The sequence below is a fragment of the Manis javanica genome, chromosome 13 (assembly GCF_040802235.1).
Source record: "Manis javanica isolate MJ-LG chromosome 13, MJ_LKY, whole genome shotgun sequence".
Classification (NCBI taxonomy): domain Eukaryota; kingdom Metazoa; phylum Chordata; class Mammalia; order Pholidota; family Manidae; genus Manis; species Manis javanica.
The window spans coordinates 38,471,635-38,484,221 of record NC_133168.1 but is presented as its reverse complement, the minus strand read 5'-3'; the positions used below and the strand labels follow the sequence as shown (position 1 = coordinate 38,484,221).

At 37.7% G+C, this 12,587-nt stretch overlaps 1 protein-coding gene across 2 annotated transcripts in view; it reads right to left on the bottom strand.

Annotated features, from left to right (window-relative positions):
* Positions 1–12,587, bottom strand: part of SLC35F1 (solute carrier family 35 member F1) — a 473,584-nt gene that overhangs the window by 194,344 nt on the left and 266,653 nt on the right. For both annotated transcript variants that reach the window (XM_036993351.2, XM_036993363.2), the window contains exon 2: positions 8,178–8,353. In XM_036993351.2, the coding sequence (XP_036849246.1) occupies positions 8,178–8,353 (176 nt within the window). The remainder of the gene's footprint in view (positions 1–8,177; positions 8,354–12,587) is intronic.

The window sequence follows — 12,587 nt, the reverse complement described above, 5'->3', positions numbered from 1 at the left end:
TGCAACTCACACTATCGCTTCAGGTGTTGGGCAGCTCCAGAAAGTAGAGCTGGGCACTAGAGGGTGCCACCTACACTGAATTATTATTCCATAGTAATCAGTAATCATTAAAAATATGAAACAGCAAAAGAATCTTCGTACAAACAAAAATCACTCAAACACCAGAAAGAGGGCTAAGTGAAACTGAGATCAACAATATTTTTGATAAATATTTCAAAATAAAAATCATAAACATGCTCATGGAACTACAGAAAAATATTCAAGATCTCAGGAAGGACTTCAAGAATGAGATGGAAACTTTGAAAAATACAATATCTGAAATGAAACATACAATGGAGGGATTTAAAAGCAGAGTAGATGAGGTAGAGAAGACAGTAAATAAAATAGAAATGAGAGAACAGAAATACAAAGAAGCTGAGGCACAGAGAGAAAAAAGGATCTCTAGGAATGAAAGAATATTAAGAAAACTGTGTGACCAATCAAAAAGGAACAATATTCACATTATAGGAGTACCAGAAGAAGAAGAAGAAGAGAGAAAAAGGGATAGAAAGTCTATTTGAGGAAATAATTGCTGAAACCTTTACCAGTCTGGGGAAGGAAATAGTATCTGAGGCCATGGAAGTGCAAAGATCTCCCAACACAAGGGACTCAAGAAAAAAACACACCAAGATATATGATAATTAAAATGTCAAAGATCAACAACAAGGACATAGTTTTAAAAGCAGCCAGAGAGAGAAAAAAGATTACATACAAAGGAAAACCCATCAAGCTATCATCAGACTTCTCAGCAGAAACCTTACAGGCCAGAAGGCAGTGGCATGATATATTTAATGCAATGAAGCAGAAGGGCCTCAAACCAAGAATAACCTACCCAGCAAGGTAATCATTTAAATTTGAAGGAGGGATTAAACAATTTCCAGACAAACAAAGTTGAGGGAATTTACCTCCCACAGACTGTCTCTATAGTGTATTTTAGAAGGACTGCTATAGATGTAAGGGCTCCTAAGGCTAAATATCTCCTACCAGAGAAAATAAAACTACAATAAAGGAAGTAGACCGATTAATTACTAAGCAAGTGAAAAATTAAATCAACTACCCACAGTCAGTCAAGAGATAAACAAAAAGTACAGAATATGAAACATAAAACATAAGGAGTGGACAAGGAAGAAAAAGAAGGGAGAAAAAATAAAGAACCTTTTGATTGTGTTTGAAATAATGTACTAAGTGAGTTAATTTAGACTGTTAGATAGTAAAGAAGTACTCTTGAACTTTTGGTAACCACGACTCTAAAGCCTACAATGGCAATAAGTACATATCTATTGATAATCACTCTAAATGTAAATGGACTGAATGCACCAATCAAAATACACAGAGTCACAGAATGTATAAAAAAACAAAACCCATCTATATACTGCCTACAAGCGACTCACTTCAAACCCAAAGGCATACACAGACTGAAAGTAAATGGATGGAAAACGATATTTCATGCAACTAATAGGGAGAAAAAAGCAGGAGTTGCAGTACTTACATCATACAAAATAGACTTGAAAGCAAAGAAAGTAACAAGAGACAAGTACATTACATAATGATAAAATGGTCAGTCCAACAAGAGGATACAACCACTATAAATATCTATGCACCCAACACAGGAGCACCTACATATGTGAAACAAATACTAACAGAATTAAAGGAGGAAATAGGATGCAATGCATTCATTTTAGGAGACTTCAACACACCACTCACTCCAAAGGACAGATCAACCAGACAGAAAATAAGGAAGGAGACAGAGCCACTGATCACATTAGAACAGAGAACCTAACAGACATCTACAGAACACTTAACCCAAAAGCAGCAGGATACACATTCTTCTCAAGCGCACATGGAACATTTTCCAGAATAGACATATACTAGACCACAAAGAGAGCATAAGTAAATTCAGAAGGATTGAAATTATACCAACCACCTTCTCAGACCACAAAGGTCTGAAACTAAAAATAAATCATGTGAAGAAAATAAAAAGCCCACAAACACATGGGGGCTAAACAACATGCTCCTAAAGAATCAATGGATCTATGACCAAATAATAAAAGCAGATCAAGCAATATATGGAGACAAATGAAAACAATGACTCAACACCACAAAAACCTGTGGGATGCAGTGAAGATCATTCTAAGGGGGAAGTATATTGCAATGCAGGCTTATCTCAAGAAATAAGAACAATCCCAAGTGAACAGTCTAAACTTAAAATTAATGAAACTAGAAAAAGAAAAACAAATGAGGCCCACAGTCAGTAGAAGGAAGGACATAATAAAGATCAGAGCAGAAATAAATACAATTGAGAAGAATGAAACAATAGAAGGAATCAATGAAACCAGGAGCCATGGATATATTATAGGGAAATGACAGCCTCTTCAACAACTGGTGTTGACAAAACTAGGCATCTACATGTAAGAGAATGAAACTGTATTAAAGTCTAACTCCATATATAAAAGTAAACAAAATGGATCAAAGACCTGAATGTAACTTATGAAACCATAAAACTCTTAGAAGAAAACATAGGCAAAAATCTCTTGAACATAAATATGATGAACTTTTCCTGAACACATCTCCTCAGGCAAGGGAAACAAAAGCCAAATGAACAAACAGGACTACATCAAACTAAAAAGCTTCTCTACAACAAAGTACACGATCAGCAGAACAAAAGGGCATCTACAGTATAGGAGAATACATTCATAGTGACACATTTGACAAGGGGTTATCATCCAAAACATACAAAGAACACACATGCCTCAACGCCCAAGAAAGCAAATAACCTGATTAAAAAATGGGCAGAGGATATAAACAGACACTTCTCCAAAGAAGAAATTCAGATGGTCAGCAGGCACATGAAAAGATGCCCCACATCACTATTTATCAGGAAAATGCAAATTAAAACCACAATGAAATATCACCTCACACCAGTTAGGATGGCCAACATCCAAAAGACAAGGAACAGTATATGTTAGTGAGGATGTGGAGAAAGGGGGACCCTCCTACACTGTTGGTAAGAATGTAAATTCGTGCAACCATTGTGGAAAGCAATATGGACATTCCTCAAAAAGCTAAAAATAGAAATATCATTTGACCCAGGAATTCCACTCCTCAGAATTTACTCGAAGAAAACAAGATCCCAGATTCAAAAAGACACATGTACCCCTATATTTATTGCAGCACTATTTACATTAGCCAAGACATGGAAGCAACCTAAGTGCTTATCAATGGATGAATGGTTAAAGAAGTTGTGGTACATATACACAATGGAATATTATTCAGCTATAAGAAAAAAACAAATCTTAACATTTGCAACAACATGGATGGAGCTGGAGGGTATTATGCTCAGTGAATATTAAGCAGGCAGAGAAGGACACGTACCAAATGATTTCCCTCATTTGTGGAGTATAACAACAAGCAAAACTGATGGAACAAAACAGCAGCAGACTCACAGACTCCAAGTAGGAGCTAGCGGTTACCAAAGGGAATGGGTAGAGGAAGATGGGTGGGGAGGGAGAGAGAGCACACATTATGTGATTAGCACACAAAGTGAAGGGGGTCATGGGGAAGACAGTACAGCACAGAGAAGACACATAGTCCATATAACATCTTACTTTGCTGATGGACAGTGACTGCAATGGTGTAGGTGGGAACTTGATAATAGGGGTGAATGCAGTAACCACAATGTCAGTTATGTGAAACCTTCATAAGATTGTATGTCAATGATGTCTTAATATAAATAAATAAATAATAAATAGGTTATTTATTTAATAAACAAATTAATAAAATTTTTAAAGAAGAGAAGTACTCAAATTTTTGTAGTCATCTAATAATAATCAGGGACAAATTCAAAACTTCAGTTTCAACTGCAGTTATACTCAGACTTCTACTGGAACCTTGTATTTCAGAATATTTGATCATGGGTCCAATGATATTTGATAAAGACAATTCAGTTCAACTTTGAAGTCAAGTTTTCCCAAGGCTTTTATAATAACATCACCCTTAACATTCTTAAAGGGCTTCTTGCATTTATCATATTGTGTTTATGTGACAATTATAATTTTTGTTTTATGATTGAAATTATGAAGATTTGTTTAAAAGTATATTTCCAAATCTAACTTCTTGCTGTTATGTAGTTTAAGGTAGCATCAAATTAATATGGTGGCCCAGCAAGATAGGTGACATCTGGGCTGGCAGAGATGGGAAGACAGGCATCTTGTTAAGTCTTAATCTGTAGCGCTCTTGGGAGTGGTTGGCAAGAACCAGGAAAGGAGGAGAAATTGTGGTCATGAGGACATCTCCCTACACACAGAGCACTTTCCATTCCCCTTCCCCTCTTTGCTGTTGTTTATTCCCTCTCAAATCTTGAGGTGAAATAGGAGAGAGATTATTATGTCTCTAGAACATATTACTGAATCAGCCTATACAAAATTAATGTAATTACTATGTTGATTTCCAGATGTTAGTGTAATGCCAGCCTATTAAACCTTCTAAAGATGAAGATTAAAGCAAAAATTCTGGGTAAACACCCAGATAAAGACATGACAGCAAATTCAGTGATAATTGGAGGCAATGGTAAAAATCTCCAAATAGGACATTTTAGAAATTTATTCTATAACTGACAGGGACAGACAGAATTTCCTCAGGCTCTCTTCAGTCTTCTTTCCAAAGAGCCTCCAAATCCCTTGCTGCTTCTCTTCTTGGGCCTCCATCCAGTGTTGCCTCTCCCCTATCTGCTCTCCCCTGCCCACCTTCCCCACATGAACCTTGGCCACATTCTCTTGACTTTGCTCCTTTGCCTCGCTAGATCTTGCACCCAGGGCTGCTTTCTTCTGCGGGATTTTGAGATTCAAGTAAAAAACCCTCCTTTTGCTCACAAGTATCTCCCTTCTCTCTCCAGTGGCCTCCCATGCTCTGGGAAGAGGGGCCAGAACGGCGTGCAGCCCTGGCCTCGGGTGTACCTCTATGCTTCCTAGTTCTGTAGCTTGGAGCAGGTTCCGGACACGGGCAGAGTCTCAGTTTTCTCATTTACAAAATCTTGGATTAGAACACCTATCTCTTTGGAATGAAGGAATAAAAGAGGTAATTCATATACATAGTGTCTGAAAGATTATAAAGTTTCAATAGAAGGTATCATTAACTTTGGGTCTTTTGCTACCTTTAGTTTTCTAATATTTCTGTCTCTACCTGTGGACTATGATATTATTCCCTTGCTTCCTAGAATGGCTTGATTTCACTTTTTTCTTAATGCATGTATTTGTTAAATCCGTGGACTCCTGGTAGAGTAAGATGAACAAGACCCCAAAGACAAATTACAACTGATCGTCTTGTAGACTAGGCTATTTGGTGATAAAAATACCTAGAGTCCTCAGAAGGAAGCATAAAGTGGGAGGGATCTCACTCCCCAACTTCAAGCTTTCTACAAAGCCACAGTAATCAAGACAATTTGGTATGGGCACAAGATCAGAGCCACAGACCAGTGGAACAGAATAGAGACTCCAGACATTAACCCAAACATATATGGTCCATTAATATATGATAAAGGAGCCATGGACATACAATGGGGAAATGACAGCCTCTTCAACAGCTGGTGTTGGCAAAACTGGACAGCTACACGTAAGAGAATGAAACTAGACCATTGTCTAACCCCACACACAAATATTCGAAATGGACCAAAGGCCTGAATGTAAGCCATGAAACCATAAAACTCTTAGAAAAAAACAGAGGCAAAAATCTCTTGGACATAAACATGAGTGACTTCTTCATGAACATATCTCCCTGGGCAAGGGAAACAAAAGCAAAAATGAACAGTGTGACTATATCAAGCTGAAAAACTTCTGTACAGCAAAGGACACCATCAACAGAACAAAAAGGCATCCTACAGTATGGGAGAATATATTTATAAATGACAGATCTGATAAAGGTTGACATCCAAAATATATAAAGAGCTCATGCACCTCAACAAACAAAAAGCGAACATTCCAATTAAAAAATGGGCAGAGAGCTGAACAGACAGTTCTCCAAAGAAGAAATTCAGATGGCCAACAGACACATGAAAAGATGCTCCACATTGCTAGTCATCAGAGAAATGCAAATTAAAACCACAATGAGATATCACCTCACACCAGTAAGGATCGCCACCATCCAAAAGACAAACAACAACAAATGTTGGCAAGGTTGTGGAGAAAGGGGAACCCTCCTACACTGCTGGTGGGAATGTAAATTAGTTCAATCACTGTGGAAAGCACTATGGAGGTTCTTCAAAAAGCTCAAAATAGAAATACCATTTGATCCAGGAATCCCATTTCTAGGAATTTACCCTAAGAATGCAGCAGCCCAATTTGAAAAAGACAGATGCACCCCTATGTTTATTGCAGCACTATTTACAATAGCCAAGAAATGGAAGCAACCTAAGTGTCCATCAGTAGATGAATGGGGTACATATACACAAGAGAATATTATTCAGCCATAAGAAGAAAACAAATCCTATCATTTGCAACAGCATGGATGGAGCTAGAGGGTATTATGCTCAGTGAAATAAGCCAGGTGGAGAAAGACAAGTACTAAATGATTTCACTCATCTGTGGAGTATAAGAACAAAGGAAAAACTGAAGGAACAAAACAGCAGCAGAATCACAGAACTCAAGAATGGACTAACAGTTACCAAAGGAAAAGGGACTGGGTGGGAAGGGAGTGTGAAGCAGGGGTGAAGAAGAAAGGGGACCTTACGATTAGCATGTATAATGGGGCGGGCACGGTGAGGGCTGTGTAACACAGAGAAGATAAGTAGTGATTTTACAGCATCTCACTACGCTGATTGACAGTGACTAATGGGGTATGTGGGGGGGACTTGGTGAGGGGTGGAGTCTAGTAAACATTATATTCCTCATGTAATTGTAGATTAATGGTACCAAAAAAAAATACCTAGAGAAGATAAATTCAGCCACTTTCATGTGATTTTTTTGGGGGGCGGCACTTGTAGCATTCAAAATAATTAGCTTCCAAAACGCACTGAAGAAATACAGCTGAGACTCAATGTCTATAACTTTTGTATCCTGAGGTTTTGATTGAAATTTTATTTTTAAATTAGTTATGTCTACTGATGTTAAATGTTAAAAAACAAACACCAGTTACACCAATTTTTGAGAAGTAAATGAAATCAGCTTCTTCAATACTTTAAACAAATCCAAAATTAAACTTGAATTCTGTCCCAATGAATGAAATCTAGTATGCACAAATCATAACTAAGCACTATTATTCTGGATGGCCACCAAATGAGGATGTATAAAAACTAAATAATGATATACAGTTCTTATAGAAGTTTTAAAACAGTATGATTGTTAGGATTGATGTATACAGCTATTCATGCATCCTTATTTATTATTAAAATATAGAATTGTCTTTAAACCTATTAATGATTATTTTTCAATGCATATTTTACAGTCAACACTACTACTGGGGGAAAATGGTGGCTATTTCTGGGCCATAGATAAAAGCATTTACAAGAGATTCAGTGGTTATAATCACAAGGTTCTGAAGTATAACCTCCAAAGATACACTCCAAGTATTCTAACTGCAATTGGCCATCAAAAAGCTTTTCTTGCATTGGCTCTTGGAGGACTTGTTTTATTGCTTTAGCTATTTTAAGTTGAGATAGAACATTTCACCTGAACATATGTGGACTTACTTTCCCCCTTTGTTATTACTAGAGTTGTGTGTGTTTACTACTTTTATCTTTCCCATGTTACTTTCCCATGTATTTGTCTGTAATTCTCTTGGATTTTCTCAGGGATAGCATTATTTAAGATAACTGCAGCAGGCCTGTTCCAGGTTCCAGGGAGGTACTCTATTTAGATTTACTGAGAGGTACAAGGGATGTTAACAGGAATTCAAATAGTGAGCAATTGTACATTTCTGCTTATACATGCATTTTCTACTTCCTGCTGAACTCAGACTATTTATGCTTCTTTGTGATTTATTCATTCATTTTGTTTGCTGTATTGCTGCAAAATAGAAGAGTGAGATTTAGGGTTTTGAATTGTCTTATGATACTGTAAGTGAAAAAGTTACCTGGTAATAGCTCATCATTCTTCTATATGCTTGTAAAGGAGAAACCAAGCTATATTCCTGGGATTTTGCATGCTTACCTTGTCTGACTGCTAGTGTGGTGGTATAGACCAAGAAAAGAAGGATGTAATTGAGGAAACTCTGGAAGACTGGTGTATTCGCATGGAAATCTTCTGACAGGTACTTGCTGGTCAAGCCAATTCCACAAATAAGGAGGGATAACACCTGGCCCAGAGCCACAGAGATTAACATCTCCCTGAGAAATAAAGAGAAACAAGAACGATCAGCAGGAAATCCATTAAAACATTTACAGTTAAAATTTATTGAGTACGTGTGCTATTCATGAGGGGAAGTGCTATAAACAGTATTTCTTTTAATCCATCACAGCAATCCTACCAGGAAGGTGCAGTTATTACTGAGGTTTTACAGAGGAAGAAACTAAAGCTTAGAGGGATTAAGGAATTTGCTCACAGTCACATAACTAGGAAGTGGCAAAGCTGGGATTTGAGACCAAATCTCTCCAAGTGATCCTGGCTTCTAGCCACTGCACTCTGGAGCCTGTGGGGAAAATTAACATCGTCCTGTGCCTACCATAGCATTAATTAAGTGTTCAGACATCTGATAGAGCACGTGAACACTGGCCAAGAGGGACCAGATTTCAACCTTATCCTCAGGTTCTCACACTTAAAGGACACTGTTTTCTTTACAGTTGAAATCTTGATTCCAGGAACACTTAGTGAAGGACCTGTATGAACCTATGAAAATCCAAAAGGACCATCTCCTCTCCATTTCCAGATTTTGGATCTCAGTTTGCTCTAGCAAATACTAAGATGATCATTAGTTTCTGTGCTCTGATTAAGGTGCAATTACTTACCCATTAACTGTCATTCATGAAGGAAATGTAGTGACTGAGGTGTTGTAATAAAGCATTTTAAATTCTGTAAGTATTTTCTGTGGCTTTTTCATGTACACTAACCCTTAGGACCGCTGTAGGAGGAACTAGAGGCAAAAGTCAAGGGGTTCACTTTGCATAGAAATAAAATGCCATATGAACTTTATGATCACATAAGCCTGCATGCTCTGACACATGAAGAGACCCTAGGAACAAACAAAGCAGGTTTTGCTCTCCCCCAAAGAATCATCTGACTTTACCAGTTTATTTATAGAAACAACAACATAAAATAAAAAAGTAGTAGTATTTCTAAACAAAAAAGCATTAGGTAGATGATTTCTAGTATTACATATTTACTTCCCTTTGGCAGATGTTAATCTCTTTCCAGTATCTTGGTGCTGTCTTGCTTAAAGAAAATGAGGCATCCCTCATATTTTGTTCATTCCATTTGCTTCCATGAGGAGAAATAATTATGACAAGGCATGTGGGCCCACAGAAAAGGCTTCACTGCAGTTAACCTGTAATACACTGGTAGAGGCTTCTCACTGGTTGCTCTTTTTTCAAATACTGGTCCTGACCCCTAAATTCAATCTTCATGAAGGAATCAGAGAGATATTTTTAAAGATGTAAGTTTAAAATGTCAGTCTGTTGCTTAAAATCTTACAACAGTACCCTACAGAATGCAGTGATCTCAGGCCTGTGGTACGTCTCAAGAAGGTCAACGTTTCTTCCCATCCCTCTATATTCATGCTGCTCCTCCCCAAAGGGAGGTGGGATCTGTTTCTCTTTTCCTGGAAGTTGGGCTGGCATGTGACTTACTTTAAATGTAAGGGAAGTGATATAGGGATGGGAAGTCATGAGACTTCTGGGTCTAAGCCTTAAGAAGCTAGGTAGCTTAACTAGGAAGTTCCATTTTTTGCCCCCTTAGGATAGTTTCCATGTAAGGTGAACTACTGAATATTGAGAGACCATGGCAAATGAAAAAGAGAGGACCCGTCAGCCACTGCTCTCTCAGCTGAAGCATTAGATAAGTGAGTAAGGATCCCGGATCCTCCTGCCCCCAGGATAGCTGTGCCACCTGAGCCCATGGAACGGAGATAAACCATCCCCAGAGATTGCTTCTCAGTTGGAGCACTGTGAGAAATAATCAGTGGTGGTTGTTTTAGGGCATGAAGTTTGTGGTCACTTTTCATGTAGCAACATATAACTGAAAGAAGGCCCTAATGCCTTCTTCCTCCTACTACCTCTGGAGTTTACCTCCTGCTTCCCCCATTGTATCCCCCCATGAAGCCAGAGCCCCAGCCTTATGGAACTACTTCACCTCAACAATGAGGCATGGTCTTCTTTGCCAGCATTCCCCCTTGAGTGTGTTATTATTTCCAGAATGTTCACCTTGCCTTTGTTCAGTCTGACTCCTATTTGTCTTTCCAGTTTTAGCTAATGTTACCTGCTTTATGAAGTTTGCCCTGCCCTCTCTTCCTTGGGATGTTTCTCCTTTACTTCTATATCATTGATTATAATTACTGCTTTTACACATTTTTCCCCTCTGCCAGACAGCCAGAACATTTATCTAATGTTTTTCATTGTAGCTACGGCTGGGCAATGGCATTCAGAGAAAGTAGAAAATGGAGGGACTCAAAGACTGCAGAACTAGGCTTAGGCAACACTGAACAGTTGTATTGAAACGACAGGGTGATTAAAACAAAAAGGCAGAGATGAAGAGAAGTTCCAAAATTAACTCAAAGCTTTTAAGTCAGCCTAAAAGGGGTATCCACTAACTAAAGTCATGATAAGGAATTGGTTTTGGTGGAAAGATAATCAGCATTTTTGGTATATTGAATGTAAGCTGGCAGATGAATTTCCAAATTATCCAGCAGTATTAGGAACGTGGGATGTGAGTTGGGGAGGGAGGTCAACAAGAAGATAAAGAGGTAGAAGTCATACACATAAGAGTGATGGCTGAAGGACTGGAAATGGATAATATCACCAAGAAAGGAAGACTAGGAGAGTGAATAAGTAGGCCTAGGAAAAAAATCCTTGGAGAAACCCCAGATTTGGGGTTAGGAGAGAAGAAGTCCCATCACTAGAGTCAGAAGCAGTTAGAAGGCTGGGACAGTTAGACGTGGGAGGGCCAGGGATGTTCTTGCTGTCAAGGAAGTCAAAGCAGCAGAGCCTTCATGGAGAGAACAGTCGTAATATTGAATGCTGCTTAGAGGGCAGGGAGAACGAGGACTGATGGAGGATGACTTGCAGCCAGTGCTAGCCTTCGCGAGCCCCGGTTTGGCTGAGTGGAGAGCACCAGAACAATACTGGTGTCATGGAAACCAAGGGAACAGAGACTTTCATGGAGGGAAGAGTTAGCCGTGACTAACTGGACGGGAAAGGAGGAAAATTAAGATGGCTGTGAACCAAGAAAGAATGACTGATGAATTTTGAAGAATTCAATGACTTCTTTTAAGAAGTTCAACCTACCTGCCACATAACAAAATAGTAACAATGATAATTAAGATAATAACATCTAACAAAATTTAAAATTTAATTTAGGTGAATTCATGGTTATCTCATTATCCTCTCAATATCCTCTTGATGATTTGCATAATAACTTACATCTTTAAGTGGAATAAAAATAGGGAGAGTTACAGCTAACATACTAGAAGTTGCTCCCGATGCTGAGTATGTCCATTGGAGAATTACATGTACAGAGTGTGTCACCTTGGGAAAAAGTTGAAAGCTACTGCCATGACATGGTAATTCCTACTGCTGCTTAAATTACAACCATGGTATTAAAATCCTTGGCAATATTCTGTGACTTTCCCAAATAAAACCATGCCACACACAAAAAACAGATTGCTTGCATAAGAAAATAAAATTTTAGTCCTTCTAACATACATGCAACAACATACTATAAAACAGCTTTCTATATGCCAGGCACTACACATTCGAGGATAAATAAGACACTGTCCTTGTCATTGCAGAGCTACCAAAACAAGATTTTGGAGCTGAAATTCCTATTTATAAGTTCTTACTATATTCCAAGTCCTAGATTCAGACTTACACATACTGTCATACTTAACCCTCATAATAACCTTATAAGGCAGATACTATTATATTATTTGTGTGTGTGTGTGTGTGTGGCATTAACAACTTCATTTCTCATAGAAATGTGCTGACACTGGGCACATTCTGAAAGCTTATAGTGCAATGAATCTGCTTACCTGATATTAATTTACTTTTTATAGTTTTAAAAAGATAGCATTGATTAAATTAGCATTTGGATTAATGGCTTTCAAATTCAGAGACTGAAACAGTTTTCTCAATATAGAAATAACTGAAAGATCAAAATGTCTGAAAATCAGTTTTCTAAATATTTTTTATCTACCTACTGCATACATCATTATATAATCACAGTATATAAGTGTATAAACATAAATATGTAATACACATATTAATATCTATGTATAAAACATAAATCAAATTAAGTTAATGAAAATTATCTCAAAAAGCATTTTTAAATGTCTAATAAATGCCATATACAATGTTAGATACAGAATAGTAGGATGAAAAAGCATGTGATCCAACTTTAAGAAACTCAGTTTCA